Source organism: Lutzomyia longipalpis, chromosome 4 (assembly GCF_024334085.1).
Source record: "Lutzomyia longipalpis isolate SR_M1_2022 chromosome 4, ASM2433408v1".
NCBI lineage: Eukaryota > Metazoa > Arthropoda > Insecta > Diptera > Psychodidae > Lutzomyia > Lutzomyia longipalpis.
Genome location: NC_074710.1, coordinates 15,280,281 through 15,306,973, shown reverse-complemented (window position 1 = coordinate 15,306,973; position 26,693 = coordinate 15,280,281). Strand labels below are relative to the sequence as shown.

The 26,693-nt window shown below is 36.5% G+C and overlaps 3 protein-coding genes across 3 annotated transcripts in view; 1 reads left to right on the top strand and 2 right to left on the bottom strand.

Annotated features, from left to right (window-relative positions):
• The window catches only part of LOC129796676 (nephrin-like), a 75,858-nt gene extending 57,373 nt beyond the window's left edge, over nucleotides 1–18,485 (bottom strand). The window contains exon 1 of the mRNA XM_055838799.1: nucleotides 17,249–18,485. Coding sequence (XP_055694774.1) covers nucleotides 17,249–17,351 — 103 coding nt within the window. The 5' untranslated portion in view covers nucleotides 17,352–18,485. The remainder of the gene's footprint in view (nucleotides 1–17,248) is intronic.
• On the top strand, nucleotides 7,145–9,359 carry LOC129796677 (glucose dehydrogenase [FAD, quinone]-like). The gene is made up of 4 exons (XM_055838800.1): nucleotides 7,145–7,219; nucleotides 7,309–7,470; nucleotides 7,547–7,680; nucleotides 7,761–9,359. Exons 2-4 carry the CDS (start codon nucleotides 7,311–7,313, stop codon nucleotides 9,288–9,290), a joined length of 1,824 nt encoding a protein of 607 aa, XP_055694775.1. The 5' UTR covers nucleotides 7,145–7,219; nucleotides 7,309–7,310; the 3' UTR covers nucleotides 9,291–9,359.
• Nucleotides 18,486–22,266: 3,781 nt separating the features above from the next.
• Nucleotides 22,267–24,649, bottom strand: LOC129794547 (glucose dehydrogenase [FAD, quinone]-like). The gene is made up of 4 exons (XM_055835302.1): nucleotides 24,493–24,649; nucleotides 24,288–24,421; nucleotides 22,629–24,231; nucleotides 22,267–22,289 (listed from the first exon to the last, which is right to left on the bottom strand). The coding sequence occupies exons 1-4, from the start codon at nucleotides 24,647–24,649 to the stop codon at nucleotides 22,267–22,269; spliced, it is 1,917 nt and encodes a 638-aa protein (XP_055691277.1).
• Between the last annotated feature and the right edge of the window lie 2,044 nt (nucleotides 24,650–26,693).

Here is a 26,693-nt window from a genome sequence, read left to right as displayed (position 1 = left end):
CTCTAAAGCATCTCCAAATTGATCAATATAGCCCATAAATGATTTAACTGGTGCCGTAACATTTGTTTGCCCTTTGAGGAATTTCATGTAGAAAAATTGAAAGTTGGGATATGTTGCATTGAGATCATTTACATTGACATACCCAACAGGTTGCATAGGTTCAATTGATCCCAGGCCACCTGATCTATCCAACATGTACGACACGTAATCTTTCAAACCATCAGCTTCTGTTACAGGGGCTTGATTTAGTGTCTTAATTTTGGCTCCAAAGACAAGTCCAACATGATCCTGAAAGTTCTTTCCAACCGATAGATCGCGTATGACTGGAATTTTGAGCTTACGTAGATGCTCAGCTGGACCTATCCCAGACAACATCAGAATTTGTGGGCTGGCAATAGTCCCAGCACTTACGATTACTTCCTTCTTTGCCAAAGCCTTCAAGAGCTTCTCACCACGAAGATTCATTCTAACGCCCATTATTCGTCCATTCCTTATAATGAGGCTTGTAACATGAGCATTTTTGACCACGTGCAAATTTGGTCGATTCTTTGCAGGTCTGAGGAAGCCTGTAGCGGTGCTAGATCTCATTGCATTTCCAATTGTTAATTGAGGTTGTGTAAAACCCACAAATTCTCCACCATGAATGTTTGGAAGATATTTAAATCCTAACTCCTTCGCTGCGTTGATTACAGAAAAATCCATTGTTTCGTTGCTTCTGTACAGTTGAACGGAGATTGGTCCATCCTGAGAATGATACTGCCCTCCAAAGTCTTTGTTTCCTTCAGATTTCTTGAAGTACGGAAGAACATCTTTCCATCCCCAAGTTGGATTTCCAAGAGCTTCCCAGGTGTTGTAGTCTCCTGCGTGCCCCCTTACATAGTACATAGCGTTCATAGAGCCACTTCCTCCCAGCATTTTTCCCCTATCCATTAAACCGGAATAGAAGCTGTGTCTACTAGATGGTTCAGCTTTATACTGCCAATCGTATTTTGATTTATGGAATGTCGTTGGTAATCCTGGAATCTGTTGACAAGGATAATTATTGGAGTCAAGGATTTTTTAGGATATTTATTTTATGACTTACAGCTTCCTCAATGGGAGGATTTCCTCCGGCTTCTAAGAGGAGAATTTTCCAATTTGGGTTCTCACTGAGCCTACCAGCTAGGACTGAACCAGCTGTACCAGCTCCAACTATAATGAAGTCGTACTTCTGAAATCCTAATTAGAATAAAGTTTTTCTGTTAGAAAAATTCTATTTTAGAAGTATTTTTGGTTGATTCAACAGACCTCTTCTTAAGGCAATTTCACCATAATCCGCTGGCCATCTATCAGGCGATGAAAGGGAACACTGCGACAGATTAAGGACGTTAAACAAGAGGGACATGTACTGAGTAACAGCTCCTGTACTCGGTGTAGCACAACTTGATGAACAGACACCTTCCATTTCCGGTTAATTTGTCACCTTTTTGGAATTTTTTTTATTAATATTTTTCTATTAATTTTTTCTTAAGATTTCTTACCTAAATTTCTTGACAAAATATTAAAAAAGAAATAATTCGCTTTGATTTCTGATTGAATGTCTCAACTGAACTCTGTTCAAACTCAAACTGTAGCTCATTCAGAAAATGCTTCGGTTTAAAAAGCAAAAGCTTTTCCGGTTCGATTATTTAAGATCTATACTAAAATATGTTTTATTTTTCAATGAAAAGAAATATTTTGTTTGTTAATAAACAGAGAATTTTATTTAAGGTTAAATTGTCTTTTATTGCCAGAGGTGTGAAGTGGAAGAATGTTTATTGGTTGAGTTTTCCACGCTCTAATAATTAAGTCAAATTGGTGTCAAATCATAGATTTTTTTCATTATTTTTAATAGAATTTTAAGAAATATTCTTTTATGGAATAAGAAGTATTTCAATTCATTTATGAACAAAGGAGTTTATCCGCATTCTATGTATTTCAATTCATGTTAAAATATGTTACAAAAACCAAAAAAAAAAAATAGGAATTAGGACCAAGAAATCCTTGAAATCTTTGAATTTTGCACTGAAATTTCAAGCCAATTTCAAGGGTTTCTTGGTCGCTGAATAAGGCCCATTATCACATTTTCTTTCTTAAAATTAAATTAAAAAGTGGTAACCATATATTTATGATCAGGCCATAGTTTTTTTATGTGGTAAACTATTACTTTGCACCATCTATCGTAAATTTCTCTTAAAACAATTAGAAGAAAATTATGCAACCAAAATTAAAGAAATATTTTTAAGTTATACTAGATTTTAATACGAATATGCCTTTTAAAAAATATTTTGTACAGCCTAATGTTTAAATATTTAACGCCATTTATCTTAGCAATTTTTCTTTCTCAATCTGAAGTAATAATGTTACGCCATCTACCGTGAACTTCTTTAGCAGAATAATGATAAAAAATGATACTTATTTTAATTTTAAATATTTTTTAAGACAATTGGACCCTAGAATTTCTTTTATTTGAGTTTAAAAGAAATATACAAGAAGATACTTTTATACTCTAAATATTCTAAACTTAATCCTTTTCTTTCTCCCCTATATGGATTCTTTTATTCTCTTCACCTTTTTCGGATAAATTCTCGAATTTTGCCAAATTCACGCGTCATTTACCATTATCATTTTGGGGACGACGCAAACGAGCGACATGTACCGGAAGTGGGATTCACCCTCACCCATTTTGGTGGGTGGGTGGTTGATTGCACAGTGAGTATGAGTAAAGCAAGTATATGAGAGTGTAGCAAAAGCAATTCTGCCGTGTTGTACGCTCTGGTGTTGTAGTAGCGCAGATATAAATTCAGGTAGAGAGTCTACAGTTGGATAAACATCACAATTATTTGATTTCTCCCCCCAAACACCAAAAGGCCTCGTTGTAACCCTCATCTGCTGCCATCCACCCACTTCGGGGTGACTAACATGGGGCATACAATTATATGAGATACGACCCATACGGGGTGGAAGGGAGCTCAACCACTCTCACGCTCGCTCTGTGAATGGGTCGATGCACAATTTTTAGGGATTTAAAGACTATAATACGCGATATACTTTGGTGAAGAGCAAAATATTGCCATATGATTTATGCTATTTTATCACTTCCACCCCCTCCCTTCTGTTTGCGGGGGTGGATTAAAGAAGGAGGGAGCGAGGTGTGGGTGGGACATTATCGTGGTCGAACACAATCAATAATCTATAAAGCTGATGTGTGTGGAAAACGCGGGAAATAGAAAAGAGAAGGAGAGAGAGAAACACACACGAGGATACCATCAACCAGCATTGATTGTCCGACAAACAATGTGCCAAACAAGAGGCACAGGAAGAAGAGAAAGTCCAAAATAGAGCGAAGGACAAAAAATCCTTGGAACTATTTTCATCTTTCATCCCAAAAGGGGCTACTCATCATAGAAAGTTTTTGACTTTTTTTGTAAAAACATTTCAGACTTTTATATGTTCTTAGGAGATCAAATAAAGAGCCCAAATCGTTTTAAATCTAAACTATGTTCCGTAAAACATGAGAAACCAATTACTTTTTTAATGAAATTTGAAAAATCTGGACTTTGTTGCTTAGATCGTGAGAAACAAGGAAATAGTTTAGCAAAACCTCTAAGCTTCGTTTCGTAAAACGCTTGAAACTAAAATAACGTTCAACAACACGCAAAATGTTGAAGCTACTATTCGAGAGAACATAAGAAACTAGAAAATCAATTTAATTATAAGCCGTATTGAATATTTTTTTTTACATATTCAGAAAATTTTTTATTAATATTTTTTGTATCCTTTTCTGGCTTTTACTATTAAAACTTTCAAGATCTTCCGTTGAAAGAAATTTTTGTAATGAAAAAGAGACAAATTTCTCTTCAAATGACAAACCCCTTTATCCTTGATTTTCCTCTGTGTGATGCTGTCGAATGGACGACATGGTTCAACATTATTCCCCCGCATGTTTGGTGTGAGAGTTTTTCCTCATATCTCCTCTTTTTCATCATTACTCGCCCAAACAACACTCTTTTCATTCAGCCTGTGCGCATAAACAATGGGTCAAGGAAAAAGAGGAGAAAAATCTCGTTGCTTCAACTAACTAAAGTTCTATAGTTAACAAGCATTTCTGTCCATCATGAAAAACACAAATGGCTACATGTGTTGGATTCATGTGGACCAAAAGAAGAAGAAGTGGAGGAAGAAATAAAGGAAGAAAGGTTTTTGGAGGAAAAAAAAAAGACAAATCGATAACTTCCGCAATTCGCTCTTTTAATCGATTTTAATGATTCTCTGCTTTTTTTTTTGTTAAAGGGAACTTTGAAAAAGCTCTGTGCTAGAAAAAAATCTAGGGGGGACCGAGGCTAATAAAGTCACTTAAGGGTTTGGAAAAAGCTTAAAATATCATATTTCCTAGCTAGATAGAACAAAATGATCTGAGAAAGGGTTGTAGGGCAGTAAATTTCCTAAAGAAATGAGCTATACATTTCGCTTTATTTATTTGGGAAATAGGATATTTTGAGCTTTTTCTAAACCCTTAAGTGACTTTTTTAACCTCGGTCTCCCCTATGCTGAAACTTAAGAAAATAAAACCTTCAAAAAAAAAAAAGAATTAAAAAATAAATTAAAATTTCTTTTATTTATTTGTGAGAAAAACTTTATTAGTTTTTCCTTTGAATGAATTGTAAATAAAGTAAACTTAATTAACCTTTTGACTTAAGTAAGAAAAAAGCTTTTTTTTCTTCCCTTTCATTTCATTTTCATCCCCACAGCATGCAAAGTCATTTGTTGCGTTGTTGAAAATTCCGGTTAAGTTTTTCTTCTTTTCATTTCAAACGTGCCCCGTGTACGCTTTATTAAGAAATTAGTCTCAGCCAATTACCCCTCAACTTTGCACCCTTGGCCGAGGCGTCGCTCTCTCGTAGTAAATGAAACTATTCCAGAGATGGGTGGCAGGAGGGGTGGTTTTATTGAGAATTAACCCTCAAAGTTTAGGGATGAGAGTTGGTTGTACGAATGAGGGTGCGAAGCAGGGTAAAAAAAAACTTGAGGGTTGCCCTTCCGCGTGGAGACACTTTGGGGGAAATTTCTTCATTTCTCACCCAGTTTGACTGCAATGCCGCGACCAACCCTCCTCCTGCAAAAAGAAGGGCAAAGAGGAGCTCTCTTCAGCAATGAAGGAGGAAATGTGTGTGCGCCACACTGAAGTATGTGTTAATTTTACATGCGGCACCACCAACCCCCCAAACAGTCTCTCTGAAAGATTTATTTATGCGAAAGAATGTGGAGAAGTTCCTCGTGCAATTTCCCACACACACACACACTCAATTCACAAAACTCACCCCTTCATACACTACTACCCAACATCAACCCTCTCATGGGTTTTTTTTGGGGGGATGGTGGCAAGAAGAGAGGTGTGTGGTTTCGTCTCGAAGCCATAAAAAAAAGAAAACCCCAGAGAAAGCATCAAGTTCAGTTCTTGGTCCTTTTTTTCCGGCTCTCGCCTTGTCTCTCTCTCTCTCTTCTTCTTCCGGGCGACGACTTCTATTGGGAATAAGAGGAATGAGGAGTATTCTGTCCCGGACAGAAATAATTTCTTGCACATACATACATACCCTTGGGGACTATATATGGGGATGATTTTTTTTTCTTTGGTAGGAAGGTAGACAGACACACACACTATAAATAAGAAAAAACAGACAGGAAGAGGGGAGAGGAGGGTGAGAAACATGAATTTTCGGCAGACTTTTCATTTTTCCTCTCAAACTCCCCCCGAAAAAAGCAACGAATGCAAATTTAATAAAAAATAAATCTATTTTAAATTCAAATTCTCAAAGATTTCTTATTCAGTTTTCAACGGTTTTTTTAAGGGTGAAAAGAGCTTTATTCATTTTTCCTTCAAGAAATCCCCCAAGTACAGCAAAAATGTATTTATTTTCAAAAAATAAAATATTTGCGTCAAAATTATTTTCTCTAACATCATTTTAATTATTTTTCTTTCCTTCTGAAGCAAATGTGGAAAAATTTGATAAAGCTTTTATGAATAAGAAAAATCCTTGAAACATTTTGAGATTAATTGCTTCATGAGAACCCCCATGGGGTCATCATTGCATTAATTAGTATCCCTTTTTGGATTTTACCTCATTCTCTCTTTGTGAAATGTTTACCAACTCCAAATCACTACCACCCCCGCATGCTCAAACACCACACCTATCTATCCCTGTTTGCTATAGGTAGCTTAGCTATATATAATAGCTGTGTGTGTGTGTGGCTTTTGATTTGATGGCATGGCAACCATAAAATATTTCCTCGACAGACGGAAATGATTAATTATCCTCCACTCCCGGAAGAGTCATTGCTGAAGAGCTAAGAGATGTCTGTTTGAGGGGGTGGTGAGATGAAAAATTAAAAAGGGGTACACGGTGAACCATTTTTGCGATTTGTACCAACTTAGCTCGACTTTCCTTCCAACACACACACAACGAGGGGGAAAAGCTCCCGTATAAAGTCACACACAAAAGAACTTCCGGAAACCACGTCGCGTAGTGAAAGTTTTTCAATTAAATAGAACCCAAGGGGTGGCTTCCTCCTTTACTTTGGTTCATGTAATTTGGCAGGGGGTGGATGGGAAAGAGTTTCAAGAGAATTTTACAAAATTCTACAACATCTTTTATTGATTTTTTCTTTCTTCACTCATTGAGCTTTTCTTGATGAATACATCGTCGTGGAATTTGATAAAAATCGTGTCAAGATAAAATTTCAATATCATCATAGAACTTTTAATCCTTTAAATTCGCTCAATAAAATATTTTTTTCATCGTTATTTCCCTTAAAAATCTTCTACATATAATTGCAGATAATCTTGACCCTGTCCAATATCACAGGGTGAATGAACTAATGCCGATAAAATTAAAGTACAACACCGTGAAATACCCCCATTTTTACAACAACGCCGTCAAGTTAAGAGCATCTAATCAAACATGAGTGTTCTTAATTATTTTCCACGCGGAATACGTTACGTCATTGAGAGATTTTACGTTTATTAACGATATAAGAGATAAAGACAATTGATTCGGAAAAAATGCTTTACTTTTGATGAGTAATAAAGTACCTATAAATTTTTTAAAAGGCAAGGCACAGCGATAGAGTTTCAGTATCAATTTAAACGCGGTTGAGGACGTTCAGCTTTGTTGCACAAAATTAAGTGAATTATCTTTGCAAGGTTAGTTTTGTTTTGTTTCAAAATTAATTGAAATAAATTTATTTTTCAATGAATTATTTATTTTTATGTATTGGTGATTTTTTTTTTAGTAATGGAGAGTTTTTGTTCATCAAGTTGTGCTACTACTCCAAGTACAGGAGCTGTAACACAATACATGTCCCTCCTGTTTAACATCCTTAATCTGTCGCAGTGTTCACTTTCATCTCCTGACAAATGGCCAGCGGATTATGGAGAAATCGCCTTAAGAAAAGGTTTGTTGAAGCAACCAAAAAGAACTCTAAAAAGTCTAAAAATAGATTTTTTTAACGAAATCTTTCTTCTAATTAGGATTTCAGAAATACGATTTTATTATTGTTGGAGGCGGTACAGCTGGATCAGTCCTAGCTGGTAGGCTCAGTGAGAATCCTAATTGGAAGATTCTTCTGTTAGAAGCAGGAGGGAATCCTCCTCTTGAAGCTGCTGTAAGACTAAACTTTTATTCTGAAACTCATCTACCGATAAAGGTTAATACAACCGTCAAATTATTTAAATTTTTAAACAGATTCCTGGACTATCTAGCACCATACAGCGCACAGAATATGATTGGCAGTTTAGAAATAAACCCCTGGGAAGGGAAACAATTCTACCGAGTGGAAAAATGCTAGGAGGAAGTAGTTCAATTAATGACATGCACTACGTCAGAGGAAATGCCGAGGACTACAATACCTGGGAAGCTCTGGGAAATCCAACATGGGGATGGGACGATGTCCTTCCTTACTTTAAAAAATCCGAAGCAAACAGAGATTTTGAAGGAAAATATCATTCAACCGATGGGCCTATGTCTGTTGAACTTCGAAGAAAAAATGAAACTGTTGACCTTTTCGTAGCAGAAGCAGCAGAAGAATTAGGATACAAACGTATACTTGATATAAATGCTGAGGAACATATTGGATTTACCCATCACCAATCAACAATTAGATTAGGTGAAAGAGATAGCACTGCTACGGCTTTCCTGATACCTGCCAAGAATCGTTCCAACCTCCATGTTGTCAAAAATGCTCACGTGATGAATATTCTTGTTAAAAATGATCAAGCAACAGGAGTAATGATGAATCTTCGTGGCAGGAGGATACTTCAGGCTTTTGCAAGGAAGGAAATAATTCTCAGTGCTGGTGCAATTGTTTCGCCTCAGATTATGCTGCTTTCGGGAATAGGTCCTGCTGAGCATCTTCAGGCAATGGGAATACCTGTTGTAAGGAATTTATCTGTGGGAAAAAATCTTCAGGATCACGTTGGAGTCTTCCTATCGGTTCACCTTAATCAATCAGATACTCCACCACGCAGTGAAATTGAGAATATTAAAGAATTTATGTCCTATATGACTGATCGTGCAGGTCCTCTGTCTACAAGTGGAACATTACAGCCCGTTTTGTACGTCAATGCTAACAATCCAGAAGCATCCTTTCCGGATTTTCAAATTCTCCAATTTGAACGTTTAACGCAAGCTCTCAGAACACAACCAAACTACATGAGAAGCCATACATTCGATCCTTTAGCCAAAGAAGAAGACTCCAACGTGGTAACTTTATCAGCTCTTTTGATATTCTTCAAAGAAAAATCTCGCGGTGTGATTCAGTTGGAAAGTTCAAATCCTCTTCAACAGCCACTAATTGATTTTAATCTCTTGTCTGAAGAATCAGACACTGAAGCCGTTGTTAATGCTATAAGGCTATATCAGAAATTCCTAACAACAAAAAGCTTCAGAAGACGAGATGCTAAACTCGTAAAAACGCCTCTACCTGCATGTGATGCTCTAGCAGATGATAGTGATGAATACTGGAGGTGCTTCGTTAGAAATTCATTGAGCACCTTTTGGCATTCAGTTGGATCAGTTAAGATGGGTCCTGCCTCAGACCCAGACGCAGTTGTAGATCACAGATTGAAAGTTAGAGGCTTGCAGGGTTTGAGGGTGATTGATGCCAGTATTATGCCAACACTTCCAAGTGGCAATACAATGGCTCCAACAATTATGATTGCAGAAAAGGGCGCTGATTTCATTAAAGAAGACTGGGGTTCAATTAATAAGAACTAATGCTCTTTACAAACTAACTATAATGTAATTGCAAAGCTTGTAGAAAATAAAATAAATTTTTAAAGAATATTTTTAGTAAAAATGTTCTAAACTAACAGCATTGGCAATTAAACTGAGAAAAAATTTAGATTCCTTTGAGGTACTTTAGGAAAACTTTTGGATATTTTCCAGCAATTCCACCCAGATTTCCATAAAAATAAATTCAAAAATAATCATTCAGAATTTACCCAAAATACCTCCTCTAGAAGCACTTTAAATTTATTTATTTTTTTTTACTTCAAATTCAAATTAATAAAATGAGGGAGAAAGAGAGAATTTTAAAGCCACAAGATGTTAAAGCAATTTCGACAATATTGTGGGAAATTTTATGGTTTTCCCTCACAGCAATATTTTAGCCATTCGCCTCTAACGAGCTTTCCTCCAAAAACTTTTTATTGCCATTCCAGACTCTCCAGCTCACACTCTAAAATGCTATTAAAATAATTGTGGCATAATCAACAAAAAGCACAATGCAAAAATATCTATGTAGGTAGGTATATGTAAAGCTTCAATATGCGAATGGTGGAGGAGGTTCTTCCATAATACAGACCGAGCCAATAATAGGCATTGTTTGTAGATATTTTATGCTTCCTCTTGTGCGGGTTTTTTTTCGGGGTATTCAAAACAGAGAAATTTTGCGTTCTCCAGAGCTTTTTTTCGAAATTGTTTTCGAAATTTTATTGTACCTACATTTGGTTTTTATTTAAAGGAAAATAATATTGTTGAGGTAATTTTATTTTATTTGTTTTGAGTTTAGAGAGAGAGAGAAAACATAATTCTGTAGCTTTTATGAGTAAAAATGTAGAGAAATTTAAGATTGAAAGGAAAGAATTGAAGAGCTTTTCGTAGAAAAATTCTCTTCTCGTGAGCTTTTAATAAAATATTTTTTATTTCATAACTTAATAAAATATTCTTCATGCTGTTGCATCAAATATAATTAAAATATCATATTTCGCTAAATTCATTCAAATAATAAACATTAAATAAATATATAATGCTAAAATTGACCTAATTGCTTTATAGGAGTAATTTAATTGCATTTATTTAGCTGAAAATTGCACCAATTATTGTTTATCTAACCGCAATTGCAACAAAATAGAATCTATGCTAAAGGCAAATAAAAAGCTCTCTATCTTTCCACCAATTGAGCTTCAAAGCTTTAGCTCTGAAGAGAAATCAAACATTTCATTGGTAACATAATATTTAATTTTATTGTCCCCTCTCTCTCATTGCGAGTAAATTAAATTTTCGTGGTGCGTTTTAGTTGATGCTTTTAGTCATGCCAATTTGGTCATCATACTACGGGGGTAGGGCATGGTCTGCGGATAGAGGGACGAGCGAAAATGTGAGACAATAAAGCTCTAATCGTGATTCCAACTTTATTACCCACCGACGACTATTGTGGAATTTCTCTCTTTTCCCTCTTTGCTGTGTCAAAGTCATGGCGATAAATGCCTCCTCCAAAATGTTTATTGTAACTTCACGACAATTGTGGAAAAAGGAACCGACAGTGATGGACAATTCGTGTCACGTTTCATGACATTCTTTCTTCCTGTTTCTCCCTTCATTGCATCGTATCAACCAACAATGATGCGCGATGCTCCACAATTTCCCGGGATTCTCCAAGAGGTGATTCTATATATACTATCTACTTACATACATAGAAAGCTCCGAAAGCTCAATCAAATGACTTTCTCTCTACGGCTTGGCGCCACCTTTATTGCTCTTGCCCATCGTATCAATGCTCAATTTCTTGCAATCTATTGCGCCACAGCGAAATACAAACCAAAAAGAAAATGCTAAGAAGAAGAAAAAGAATGGAACAATGGACGAAACTTTTGCACCTCAAAAGCAACATGTGGAGGCCTTTCTCTGCGCCGTAAACAAGATGAATTTTTATTGCTTCCGCAATTAGAAGCACCTCAGTGCTAAAAGAGGCGCGCAAAAAGTGAATACAGCGATGCGCGGGGGAGGAAATGAATAAATGGAATTTAGGTGTATTACTTTGCAACCCCCCACATATTTTTTTTTTCATCAGAATCCGGAAAGTTTTTTTTTTCCATTTAGAACGTTATTTTACAGAGCAAGGGCAAAAGGGTTCATAAATGGGGTTGCTTTTTAGAGCCATCACCAAAGGAGAAATTTATTCAATACCTGCGCGTATGATTAAAGGGGGTTTGGAAATGATGTATTTTTTTTTAAAATATTTTACAAGAAAATGAGAAGAGCGTAAAATATCGAGAAGAATTTTGCGATGATTTCCAAAGGAATTTACAAATTACTTGTTAAATATTTTAGTTTTCACGGCTCATTCGACTTTTTCAGGGACTTTTTCTAACGTTTGACGCTAAGTTTATTACCTAAGATATTTTTATTTAAAAAATACACTGAAAAAAAAGACAGAATAATGGAATATTTACATTCAATTTGTTCTTTCGTGCACATATATTTTTTTCCTTTGTCATCTTTATTGTTTCAATACCAGACTAATTTAATCTGTCTAAATTTCTTTGATGTGGATCTTTATAGGAATAGCCATTATTATATAAGAATTATATAATATTTTGTTTTTAAATTAACCCTTTCAGGTCCAAGATCAATGTAGCAAGCTGATTGAACTATAAATAATTTTTATGGGCTCATTTGAGTTCAAATAAGACAGTTTTGGCAAGAAATTTAGAATTTTTTCGTCCTTCCTGATCCTATGAGTCCTTAGAGATGTCTTTTAGGGGTCATAAAATAATCAGAATTTGTAAAGAAGTTAGTATTGTACTCAAAATTTAACAAATAACAATAAAAAAATGAAACATTTTCAAATTTGAGTCTTTGGGTCAGCGTACGACTCAATGGACCTGAAAGGGGTTAATTTTCAAAACAAAAACAAACCGGAAAACCATTAAAATTCTTATACTAAAACTCTACAAAAACACAAGATTAGGTATTTAAAAATAATAGAATTTATGCAAATAAGCGTCAGTCATACTTGGATAACTGTGGTTAAAACATAAATATCAGTTCAAGTCCAAAAGATGGAGAATATTTGTTCATCAAGTTGTGCTACTCCGAGTACAGGAGCTGTAACACAGTACATGTCCCTCCTGTTTCACGTCCTTAATCTGTCACAGTGTTCTCTTTCATCACCTGACAAGTGGCCAGCGGATTACGGGGAAATCGCATTAAGAAGAGGTCTGTTGAAGCGACCTAGAAACAATTCTAAGAAAGTCCAAAAAACAATTTTCCTAACAGAAAGAAATCTTTGTTCTTTTTAGGATTTCAGAAATACGATTTCATCATTGTTGGAGCTGGTACAGCTGGATCAGTCCTAGCTGGTAGGCTTAGTGAAAATCCTAAATGGAAAATTCTTCTCTTAGAAGCTGGTGGTGATCCCCCTGTTGAAGCTGCTGTAAGCCTTAACTTTTATTTGAAAATTAAACTCCAGTTTGAGAAAGACTAAAAAAACCGTCAGTTACATAGAAGTCTAAACTTATTGATAACTATCATGTATGATTAATAGATTCCAGGTCTAGTTACCTCATTCTATGGCACAAAATATGATTGGAAATACCAGAGCAAACCATCGGATCAGCACAGTATTTACTCAGGTTTAATTGGGAGGGGGAAAATGCTGGGAGGAAGTGGTTCTATGAATTCTATGTACTACGTTAGAGGACATCCAGGTGACTACAATACTTGGGAAGCTCTTGGAAATCCAACATGGGGATGGGACGGTGTTCTTCCCTATTTCAAAAAATCTGAAGCGAATAAAGACTTCGGAGGGGAGTATCATTCTCAGGATGGTCCAATCTCCGTTCAACTCTACAAAAAGAATGAAACAATGGATTTTTTCGTAATCGATGCAGCAAAGGAGTTAGGATTTAAATACATTACGGATATTCATGGTGGAGAATTTGTTGGTTTTACACAACCTCAGTTAACAATTGGAAAAGGAATGAGATCCAGTACAGCTACAGGCTTTCTCATACCTGCGAAGAATCGTCCAAATTTGCACGTGGTTAAGAATGCTCACGTAACAAATCTTATTGTTAAAAGAAGAAGAGTAAAAGGAGTAAAGTTTACCCTCCGTGGAGAGCATGTATTAGAGGCCTTTGTCAAAAAGGAAATTATTCTGAGTGCTGGAACTTTTGGCACTCCTCAAATCTTAATGCTGTCTGGGATAGGCCCTGCTGGACATCTTAAAGAAATGAGAATACCGGTTGTCCGTAATTTATCAGTAGGAAAAAATCTGCAGGATCATGTTGGTATTTTACTTGCCATGAAAATTAATAGATCAGATCAAAATACTCCTGAGAAAACGATTTTATTAGAGGAGTTCGTCTCATATATGTTAAACAGATCAGGTCCGTTGGCAACTTTGAAAAATATGCAAGCAGTTGGATATGTAAATGTTGATAATGTTAATGCAATGTACCCAAACTTCCAATTCTTTCATGTGGAAATACAAAAGAGCGAGTTAAATACTGTTAAAGGATTGAGGACATTTATAAACTACAATGATGAAGTTGTGAAAGCTATCTTAGAAGCTACTGAAACTTCAAATGTTCTTATTGTACTTTTGACTTTTCTCAATGAAAAATCAAGAGGAGAAATCAGGCTAAACAGTCTCGATCCATTTGATCATCCTGTGATCGATCTGAACTTTCTGTCGGAAAAGTCTGATGTGGATGCTTTACTAAAGGCTATTCGTTTGTATCAGGAGTTCCTCAATACGAAAACTTTTAAGAAGCTTAATGCTGAGCTGATTCACATGCCGATACCTGAGTGTGATGCCTTGACGTACGATAGTGACGAATATTGGACTTGCTTCATTCGTTACATTAGTTCTTCAGTCTTTCATCAAGTTGGAACTGCTAAAATGGGTCCTGTTTCAGATCCTGATGCCGTCGTGACCTACAGACTGAGAGTTAGAGGCTTACAAGGCTTGAGGGTGATTGATGCGAGCATTATGCCAAATGTTCCTAGTGGAAATACAAATGCCCCAACAGTCATGGTTGCAGAAAAAGGCGCTGCCTTCATTAAAGAAGACTGGATTTGAATTAATAACCATTTCTTTGCTCATATTTTCTTTAATATATACTGTCTTATACTGTCTTAAGTCTTTGTTTCTTCCCAATTTATTTATTAATATACAGACAAATGCATTTTGTCGTGACTCTATTACTTTCCTGCATGAAGGGATTTTCTATACAAAAATGAATAAAGTCCTTTATTCAAATACAAACGGTTTTTCATACGAATCTTTATTTTTTATTAAATACAAAGTTTTTTTTTTAATTCAAAGAACAATTTTATACTTCACAGCTTATTCTGGAAGATTTCTCTCATTTTAGGATCAATGTTCTAATTTATTAATGTAAAATAATACCCTTAAAAAGTTATAAAATCTGCTCATTTCTATGCTTATTTCTAGCGTAAAATCAGAATGGCTTCTAACTAAAACGCATTCATTTATTAAAAAAGGTTACAGCAGGAGGTGCATTATTTGTCACCAAATAATTACCCTCTCTATTGCATATTTGGTCGAAAACTGAATAATTCGCCATTTAATGTATTTGAGGTGAGTTTGGGGGGAAGCGTTTGAAATGAATTTCATCCACTATCTTCTTCTTCTTAATATATAAAGCTGAAAAGTTTGTTTGTCTGTCTGTGGCACATGAACTCCTCCTAAACCGCTGGGCCGATCTTGATGAAATTTGGTATGGGGGTACAGGGGGTCAATACGAGTTGCAAGCGCTATATGGGATTCCGCCCCAACCCCCCTTTGTAGCGCCCCCACAGAAAAACTGATTTTTCCCATTTTCTACCTGCTGAAGGGTCAGATAACGGGATTATTTTATTTTTAGAATTTTTCGGGGTACCGTATTATTCATCCCCCCTATTAATATACGCCCCCTTTTATAGCTTAAAATGGTGATTGTTCACACGTGATTGGGGGCTCGGGTTGACTAGTTAATTAATAAAGTGCTTCATTTCAATGCTTTTTATCTATGCTTAATGTTCCACAAATAATCCTTTCTCCAATATTAATTTTCATTTTGGGAAAATGCGTGAAAGGGTCAAGGAGTCATCGGGTCAATGAATACGGAAATTGATTTGTCAATTTTCACTTTATTATCCTGGTCAAATCAATCAATTTATTACATTGCAATTAATTCGTATAGAAGTAATTAAATGAGATTCATTACATTAATTTGGGATGAAGGGTTATTCTAAATTCGGGTTTTAATACTTTTTCCAAAGCTTACGGCCCTATTTATGTTTTTGTTACCAGAAGATTATATTAATCTGACATTTCATGGATAATTATGCTCATAAAATATTCAAAAAATCGTTTTGTTTTCAAAATGAAAAAAAAAAAAATAAAGAAATACAAATAATAAATTAACAATAGACAATCGAATAAAAAATAATTTTCTGCAAATTAATAAAAATTAAAAAGAATTTCCATTTTGTGGTTTTAAAAGCTCTGTGGAGCTTACAGTGTATGTATACATGTAGTAATAATTGAAAATGAGTGGGGTGTGTTGACGGTAACTTTGTCTGTGCATTTATTGAATCTATACTGCACCCTTGCTGTGTTAATTATACATTCATGCACTATCGGTCAGCCTTTTGTGTGTGAAAATGCATCCAATTATTGCATCAAAAGCTCCACCAAATCGCACGGCTCCCTTCCACTCCCGCATCCAAAATTCCAAACGATTTGCCCCAATAAATCCAATATGCCATTCATGCCCTCATTTTCCCCCAAATACACACTGTGTGGGGCTTAATTAAATTTTATTAAGATATTTATTTAATCGATTGTGATGTAATTCATAATTATTGTGTGTTAACACAACAACCAAAAGCTGAATTAAACAACAACAAAAAAACAAATAATGGCTTTGAAAGTCTCACAAATATTGCTACAGAAACTTAAAGGAACTTTCAAAGGCTCATTCGAGGGTGGGTAGGAACGTATACATTGAGTTGAGTCCGATGAAAGGGTCCTTCCTGTGTGAGAACTTTATCCTTTCTAATCATTTTAACGACACACACAAACCCTCCAAAATTCCCTTAAATTGTGTGTTTGTGTGTTTTTAGGACATTCCTCGAGAACAAGGTTATTTGAATTCATTACATGCTGCAAATCCTGTTGATATATATTGTTATTTTATCAACCATCCACCCCCACCGTCAAAGAAGAACATTCTCTTGGAACTTCATGTTGATTGAGAGAAGAGAAACATAAAGTTGTGTCGAAAAATGATTTCTTTGGGTATTTTTTTTAAATAATTAATCCTTCATTAACCCTTTCGCGTCCACATGAAACAAAAAAATATAAGTCTTTTAATCACGATACTTTAGGCAAGGCAATAAAAATGCAAATCTTTGCTTGAAGAATACGAAAGAAACAATACCAAGTCCACCTCTAAAGCTCGTGACTTTAACCAGAATTTCTGCAAATTCCTTTTTATATTGATTTCCATGATAAATGTACCTTTAAGCTGAGCTTTCATCTCATGCAACAAAAATCTTATTTTCCCCATAGATTTTTTCCTCTCACAAAGCTCTTTAACTTTCAGCTTCTGATGAAGCATCACAACAATATGGTATACAGAGTATAAAATACAAAAGATAATCTTGTTTTCACTTTGACCGCAATTTCTTTTCCCAACTTTCCGAATTGCATCCACCAAAGATTTTTCACACCAACACTCAACAACAAAATAATAAAAATTCTTCTTCTCGCAAATTCAGCAAATCATTTAAAGTTTCTTTTTTGTTTGCCAAACTAAATCCCCATTCGAAGAAGAAAAGCTTTTAGGAAAATTAAAGAAGAAAAAGCTACAAGTTCTTGATACGCGCGAAGAGCTTAGAAAGAGTGGCTATGTAGTATATATAATTTTTTTATTTACCATTTTCATCGTCAATATTGCGAACGGTGGTTGTGCTGCTTGTGCAAATGGCTGAAGAGATAATTCCACTGAAGATTAGGAAGTAAATCCATTTATTTTGCATATTGGAGAACTTTTTTTTGGCTTTTTCTTGATGGCCAAAATCACGCGTTCTCGATTAAAGAACTATCACGTGTTAAATCAATCACGAGGGGGGTGGTAATTCACAGCACTCAACGGGGTAGATGTTACACACACTCTACACAGAACTACTACTACTACTACTCCCTTCTTCTTCTTATTTTTTTCACCCCAAACTCTTTGGCAGTAATAGCGCGAGGAGATTAATGAGCCTAGCTGTGACGTCACGAGTGAATAGGCTCACACACACTTGATTGCTTCCCACGCATTTTGTCAAAAGTTTCCCTATGACTTCTTGGTGGCGAAGAGAAGGATCTTTTATGGATTGATAGAGGGTGGTACGGGTTTTGGATGTAACTTTTTGGGGGTAGTGGTGGCAATAGAACGAAAAATTCACATCACGGAAATTGTTGAGCACATTATGGTGTGGGAAAGTTTCTTCTCATATTTCCCATGGTGATAGCCCCTTAAGAGATAAGGAACATGAGAAAATATTACGCAAAGGACGCACAGGACGCACCAACACCAATGTACACACCCAGTACGGAAATTCAGTTAAATCACTTGAAGAAATTATACGAAAACCGTTTAAAAACGTTACATGGACTACCTTCAGGCGCAATGTGATAGTTTACAGGAAACGTCCACTTAAGTACGGAAAATCAGCAACCGCTTTCCGTGGTAACTTTAGGATTTAGTCGTTGTAAATATTTCTATTAAAGAAAGCACTAAAGACCGCGGTTGTCTACTTTTAGGCGCAATTTGATATTTTTCTTTTCAAGTTTCCACCCAAATTGCACCAAAGACGGGCAATGAGCCTCTGTGGATGGCTTACAGCTTCCACAGCTTGAACTTTAACCGTGACAGCATCACTAAAAGATCATCAACAACCGCACAAAATCGTTCCGTGGACTACTTTTACGGCCAATCTGGGTAAATTTTTAAGAGTTTCAAGGAAAATGCGATAAACGCGGCGGAAAAACCCCGACGAGACCACAATGCGGGGATTTCTTTGGTGTTTTGGAACGCGGTGTAACTCTTACTAAATGGCCCTGCACATCTTACACACCAGCCCAGCGACCTCGGTGCGGCTTTCGCGGGAAAATCGCCAACAGCTCGGATGCTGTACGTTCCACACATAGCTGAGACGGCGCACAGTTTGAACTTAATTTTCACCATCCCCACTCTTTCGACATTTTCTGCCTGGTGGGGGCTTATTCCATTCCACATTTCCTTCCAAAAACAGGACCTGCGCGTATTTTAGAACGTTTCCCCTTTGCAAGAAAAGGGGTTAAGTTCCACACAAAAAGGGTGCTGTGCTGACTATGCTGGGGCATTAAAGTTATCCACACTCAGGGTATTTTTTTTATCAAGCTGGATTTATTTTGGGTGGCGTACGCCCTGAAAATATTTTTTTTTTAGAGGATATTTTATCCATTTTCCCAGCATTGCGTGCGTGAGAGAGGGTGGCTGTGAGAGGTCAGCTGATATGAATATTTAAATTTGCACGTTGAGCTTACGCAAAGAACCGTTAATGTTTTACCCGCAGTTAATGCGCCAAAAATCCACCAAAACAATTTTTTATTATTCGTAAAAAAAATTTTGGGATGAATTCTCCGCGGACAGGAAGTGGATTATCCCAGAGTTTTAATTTTTAATGGTTTTTTTTTGTTGTTTTCCTATTCACACGAAAAAAAAACATAGACCGCATGCAAAACCACCCCTACTAATAGTTTTTTGTGTATTCTACCTGAACTTGAAGGTTTAACAGTAAAAAAAAAAACAAGCAAAGTAAGGCAGTGGAAGGTGTACTAAATATAAAATTGTTAAGAGGATTTTTCTTACTTAATCTTTGCTGTGGAATGTTCTTGATAATGTGGCATAATGAGCTGAATTTAACACGGAAAGATTGAACTTTAAACACTTGAAGAAATCCATTTTTTTCACACGCACAAAATTCGAATCAATTTGTTATTTTAATGCTTATAAAAAGTAGTAGAAGAAATAATAAATTTCTTATTTTTCTTATCTTTAGCTCAATGACTGCAGTAGTGTTTTCTGTGTTTTCGTAATTTTTTGTTAGTTGCGGTTAGAAAATGTGTAAATTGGGCAATCGATGCACTAATAGTTCTTCAGTGAAGTGATGCAGAAGATGGAGGTAAAAAGAACTGGGTAAGTAATCAAAATTCTATTGAAAATTTTAAGTTCAAAAGAAAATTTATTCAAAATCATGGAATTGAAAACCAGCTTTGATAGATTTTTTTTAATACATAATTTTTAATGTTTGGTGGTTGCTCACTTCTTAAACAAATTATTTAAATTTTTGGAGCTTCTTTTGATATCAAAAATTAACTTTTAAGACGTTCAAAACATCTTAATGTTTTTTTCTTTTGTAAACCTATATCTTTAGAAAGGACCTGGTCCGAATCGTTTTTTTACCATCCACAAATACAAACCTCTATCAGGTTCCATCAAGATATCTTTTTTAAACTATTATTTTTTTTTTTAATAATAATTTTAAGGCCTTATAATTTTCATTATTTTCTAAATGAAAAAAAAAAGTTTCTTCTCATGAAACCACTGACTTTCAAACATATAACAATTTAATTACTTTCACACGTGCACGTGAAAGACCCAATTCCCCTCCCCCCCAAACTATATATATGTAGATGGGTAGTTGAGGAAAAGAGGAAAAGAGGAGAAGAGAGAAAAAACACAAGTTCCATTATTCACAAAGCAGAGATCGTGTCACCAATTTCCCTTCGAATCGTACCATCGTCACCGCTACCGCAGAAATTGGTCAAGTGCAAAAAGTTCATGCGAAAGTTTCTGCAAAGAGAGAGAGAGGGAGAGAGATCTCGAAAGTCCGAACAATGGGTGAACTTTCCTCACAAAGCTCACCGAGGATTGTTTTTGCCAAATCTCTGATGGTTCTTTCACTTCTCTTTGGCCTCCCAAAAGTGCAAACAGATAATCCACCCTCTCTTATGTCGAGTGGAGATATATAGCTGGGTAGTGCGGTGCTTGGTCAGGACGGCAATTCAAATTGCTTGCGCGCATCCCTCTCTGGCCATCGTCCACCCTCTTGGTCCTGTGTGTGTGTCTGACTTTCTCGCTCCACGTTGATCCTTGTGTACTAATCCACCTCCAAAATGGTTTTGGAGTTGAGTGACATCGCACACAGTCCCTCTCCTCAAACACCCACAACGCAAGCCTGTGGATGGGGAAAGAGATGCGAATCACACGAACCCTGAGAGAGCTTAAAAGTTACGCTATATATTCCTCTTCGGGGGAGGGTGGTACTGCTGCTATCTCATAGGAGGTTTGGGTGGGAGTGTGGGTGGTTGCCAACCCCCTGGGACATGAAAATCGGATGCAACTACACAAATCTCCGGACGATAAAAATCTTTTGATCCCACTAACAAGTAAAATGGTGATCTCTCTTTTCGTCCATCCACCCACATTCACACACACAGCAACACATATCAAATCAATACGATATTCAACTGACTGTGAGGGGTCGTGTGCCGAGGGGGTGGTGGCGAATAAAACTTCTCATGGTTGCTTCCGCTTCGTGGCACAAACGAAATCAATTTCAATTCGACGATTTATCCATCGGCAAAGGAACTTGCTGCTACATTGCATTCCATTCACAAATGGGATATTTCTCTTTTTTCCCACCCCCGTGTCTTCTTTCCTTCCTTCCTCCTTTTGGTGTGCGGTGCTCCCTTTGAGGACGCGCGCGTTGCAGTGAATGTGACTGATACCACACACATTTCACCTCACCATGAGAGATGGCATTAATCATGGTTCATGGGATTTTAGTAAAAATTCTCACAAAATGACGATGTGCAGCTTTTCATTTTTTTTCTTATTCTTTTTCTTCAACTAATCTGCAGAGAATTTAATGCAATTTTTGCTTCTGTTTGGACAAGAGGAGATTTTTGGGAAAATTTGGATTATAAGAGAGTAGGAAGAAAATTTCATTGGATATGAAAAGATTTTTTTTAAATCATGAGGAATTTTCATGGCTGCATTTTTTCTTTGACAAAGACCTACAATCTATATAATAAAGAAAGGTCTGTTTGTTGGTAATCTTCCGTCGTGTTCGGCTATACAAATCTACACCGTTTGTCCGATCGCGATGAAATTTGGCACAGAGGCTCCTTATAACAGGCGGTTTCGAGTGGCCGTATTCATTTCCCCCCCAAAGCCCCCCTTCAGGTAGCCCCCATATAACTCTCATGCTTTTTTTGCGAATTTTTGAATTTGGCGCCGGAAATGTTGTATGGAAATGATTTCTTCTCTTTGCAAATTTTTTTTCTTTGGGTTTGATGAGTGTGCCCAATCATACTTATAAATCATCACAATTTTTTCTCTCTATAATTTGCGCAAAGCGCAAAACCCCCCGCGAAGCGGGGCGAGGAAAATTGGAACGAAGCGACAATTTACCTCGTTTTCAATAAAAAGAAAAATTAGTTACGACTAGAGGCAATTTCCAATATGTTGTGCATATGCTTATAAATTGAAAAAGAAATCAGAAAATTGATTCACAGCTTGAAAGAAAATTTTATTTGTACCTATACCCTGTGCATATTATTATGCTACAAATTACATAGCCCCATTCCTCCCTATAAAACCCTTTAACTCTGAAAATGAAAATTATTGCACGTCTTCAAGTGCTTCAGAGATTTATATTTTTAATTTTTGTTATTAATTGCATAAAATGCATGATAATGCCCAAGATTGTTTAACGCAGGGGAGATGCATCTGTAATTAATTCTGGTGCATTTCTAATTAATTTGTTTACTCAGAAAGTCAGAAAGACCTGAAAAAGAGGGTTGAAAGCTCTGAAAAATCGTTAGCTCGATGTTTATTAATATTTTGAAAGTTTTTTTTTAATTATGCATTATGTCGTAACCTAAGAATTATGAGGAAAATATTTTAATTAATGTTTTCAATGTTTTTCAGACAATTTTTAGAGCATATACTGGGAAAATTATTTTAGTTGTTTTTCCTCTCTATTTGGAATTATTTTAATGGAAATTATGTTCCACATATTTGTATTGATTTTCTCCTAAACGGGTAATAAAAAAAGAATAATCAAAATTATTTATCAAAGCACTTTATTGATATAAATATTTCTTGATAATAAATTAGATAATAAATAAATTTATATTACTTTATCAAATCCAACTGGAAAAGAATTTTCGAGACTGTTGTCTGCCTTGAGTCAAAATTTGTTTTACATCCTTCCTACCTTGTATATTCTCCTGAATTCTACTCTGACTCCTTTCTTTGTCCCTGGCTCGCTTCAAAGTACCCCAATCTTCTTTGATAAAATCAGCTCCTTTCTCGGCAATCATAATTGTTGGAGCATTTGTATTCCCTCGCGGAATTCGTGGCATTATGCTAGCATCAATCACTCTCAAGCCTCTGATTCCCTTTACCCGTAGTCTGGAGTCTACAACGGCATCAGGATCTGAAGCAGGACCCATTTTTGCAGTTCCAATGGGGTGGAAAACCGTCGATGTCAAGTATTTCGCGTAGCAAGCCCAGTAAACGTCTGAATTAAATTCCAAAGCATCACATTCGGGTATTGGGAAGATCATCAATTTGGCGTCATGACGTCTTAATGCTTCCGTAGTCATGAATTTGAGAAGGAATTTAATTCCACGAACAATTGTTGAAACATCCTTGTATGTGTCAAAAAAATTTGGATAGATTCGTGGCTTGTCGTAAGGATTGGAGCTACGTAGCAAAATTTCTCCGCGTGATTCTTCAGCAAGGAATGTAACAAATGTAAGGAACAAGTTGCCTTCTTCAGCTACATTGGCTACCATATTGCCATAAGATTCATCATATCCCGCTGTGCCGCTCACGAATGTTTTAATTGCATCAGATTGTCCCTTTGAAAATTTCCAAAGTAAGTATTGAATATCTGGGACTTTGGAGTTTGAATCGTGGACGTTAACATAGCCAACATTGTTGAGATTACCCAAATACGATAGAGCTCCGGTGTGATCCTTCAAATAGGCAAAGAAATCTTCCATTAAATTGTCTTGAGTGTATGGAACTGCAGTTAATTCATCAATTTTCATTGCAATAAGTACACCAGGATGATCTTGAAGATTCTTCCCAACTTGTAAATCCTGAATCACAGGAATACCCATTTTTTGGAGATGCTGCGCTGGACCAATTCCAGACAACATTAGCAGCTGTGGCGTATTAATGGATCCTGCGCTCAGAATGACCTCCTTCGTGGCGTAGGCTTTAAGTTCTCGTCTTCCTCTGAGATTTATCCTGACTCCTCTCACTTCACCATCATCGTCAATGATAACATTCAAGACCATGGCGTTTTTGACTACATGCAGATTTGGTCGCTTTTTGGCGGGAACTAGAAAAGCCATAGCCGTACTATCTCTTACACCTGATCTCACTGTTGATTGTATTAAAGTCATTCCAATATTCTCTCCTGTATTTGTATCTTCAACGAATTTCATTCCCACCTCTTGAGCAGCATCAATGAGATCATACTGGAAAGAGTCATTGGTTGCAAATTTTTGAACAGATAAAAGTCCATCTGCTGAATGATATCTTCCTCCGAATTCTGTGTTTGCTTCGGATTTTTTAAAGTAAGGAAGAACATCTTCCCATCCCCATGTTGGATTTCCCAGAGCTTCCCAGTAGTTGTAATCTTCTGCATTTCCTCTGACGTAGTACATAGCATTCATTGAACTACTTCCTCCCAACATTTTTCCCCTTGGCCATGGTCCTGATAGAATACTGTGCCGGTCTGAAGGTTCAATTTCGTACTGCCAATCAAATTTTGACTTTTGAAGATTTGCCATTAATCCAGGGATCTGGAAAATTCAGAAGGATTAGTTTAAAATGATTTTTGAAAAATCTTTTAACCTACACTTGATTCCATCGGAGGATCACCACCGGCTTCTAAAAGCAAAATCTTCCAATTGGGATTCTCACTGAGCCTATTGGCAAGAACTGAACCAGCTGAACCCGCTCCAACAATTATAAAATCGTACTCATGAAATCCTTAAGAAAGAAGATTTTTTAAAGGAAGAAAATTCTTCAAGAAATTCTTAGTTTTGGATGTTCCAGCAAACCTTTTCGAAAAGCAATATCTCCATAATCAGCAGGCCAGAGGTCAGGAGGTGAAATTGAGCACTGAGACAGGGTGATGTAGTTTAGCAGAAGGGATGTGAACTGCGTGACTGTTCCAGTACTGAGATTTGGACATGTTTGAGTGCAAAAGTTATCCATTCTTTTTTTTTCCTTAAACTTATTTTTCTGTCTAAGCTCAGATCTTGACTGTTGGATTTTCTCCGTAGACTTTGGCTTTTTATAGAGAAACTTCGGAGAATTTTTTATGTCACTTGGTGTGAAAAAAATGACAAAAAGAATATATAAATTTATTACTAATTTTTAGATCTAAAAATTAATGGTCAGTGGAGTTTATGAAGCTGATCATATTTATGTTATACATTTTAATCTTCAAGGATAAATTATATGCTTTATTTATTATTAATAAATAAGCGGATTATTAAAAATTCGTTCAAAGACGTTTTCAAGCTATTAGATATCTCTGGAAAAATCTTTTCTTTTGCTCCTAATTTCATGTCAAATTTTTTTCCATTTTATATAACAACAAATTCGTTAAATAACCCCTCCGAAATCACATATAATGAGCTATTAGGTTCCCTAAAAAAAGGACCTTTTCCTCAAACAATTTAAGCTTCGAAGATTTCTTTCCTCTCTGTGAATATGAATGAAGTCCTTTTGGGGGTGAGAATCTCTCTGATACCAGTCATAGAATTTCACTGACTACCTGTTAGCAGCCTCCCCTCACTCCTCCCCCGTTTACTGGACACTTCTTCGCATTGGCGATTGTCTCAAAAAGGGGCTGATGTTGGTGGTGAAGCAAAAAAAAAAACAGCAAGGGTGGCTCAATGTGGGTGGATGGTGGAGGAAGCTTTTGAGAAATTACATCATATTTTTCCGGATCACAAGCAACAAAAGCCACCTCTTACAACCCCAACCAAACTCACCTTCCATCATCATGGCTGAAGTAGTAGCTATATACATACATACATAGGCAGAAGAAAACTGTGTCAGATCTTTCAATTTGTTACACTTCCTTCCAAGCATTCCCTGGCATTTCTTCTTCTCCTTGCCACCCTCCGTACACGTAGCAAAAGGAGTCCACCCACACACACATTTTTACTAGAAGCCACCCCTTCTTTAGCACACGCACAGACATTATGTTGTGCTGTTAAATTCGGGATATTGCCAGTTTTATAAACCGTTGCAGGAATAATAATGTTCACATCATACATATTTGTGAGGGAGGTTGAGGGTGGAAAATGGGATCAGGTTTTTCCGCTTTTCATGTTCTCACATCGAGGGTGGGTGTGGGATTTTCTTCGGGGGGCGACTCAACACCATCTTCAAGTGTGAAGACAGGCCTGGTGAGAAGATATCTGCGTCTCTGTGGGCACAAAAAAAGGGATGAAGGGAAGAAAAAAAATCCTTCGTCATGTGGGAAAACAATGCGATAAGGGCGGTTGGGGGCGGTGAGCAACAAAAAGAAAAAGGATGAAGACGGAAAAAAAAGGTCAGGCACCACCCTCGGGGTCTTTGCAATCCCTTTGCTGTACAAGGGTGGATGGCAGCACGTCCATGGGAGGGGCACGAAAAGGTGTGCAAAAGTGTGTGAAGGGAAATTATAGAGGAGAGATTTCTAATCAATGGCTAATTTCGGCTTCATGATGGGAAAAACCAGAAACTTTTCTTTCGCCCCAAAAACTTTTCAAAACCCCACCAAAAGTACACCACCCACACACAGGGTTGGACTCTGAAAAAAAAAAAACACAGAAATATTCTTTTCTACTACAGCTTTCTTTAAGGGAGACTTTTAATTTATTTTAATTTTGAATTAAGTTTTTAACGACAAATTGAAATATTTGTTAAACTGGAAGAATATTATTTTAATTAAAAGAAAAATTATCCTTTTGTAGATAAGTAATTTCCCTTTATTATTAAAGCTCTAAATCGTTCTTTACCCCCCCCCCCCTCTTTTGAAGAGCTGATGAGATTGCTTGCTTAATGTTGCCAAAGCAAGTGTTGGATTCGAGCTTCTTTTTTTTTCATCTCGCTGTTTGTTTTCTTTTCACTTGGAACCCCCTCATTCTTCCACTATGACCTTAATGTGACTCCATCTTATGCTGCTTCTGCAAAAGATGTGGGGATTTGCTTGTTGTCCGTTAAAGGACGCCTTGACTGAGATATCTTCCTCGCATATGGCTTT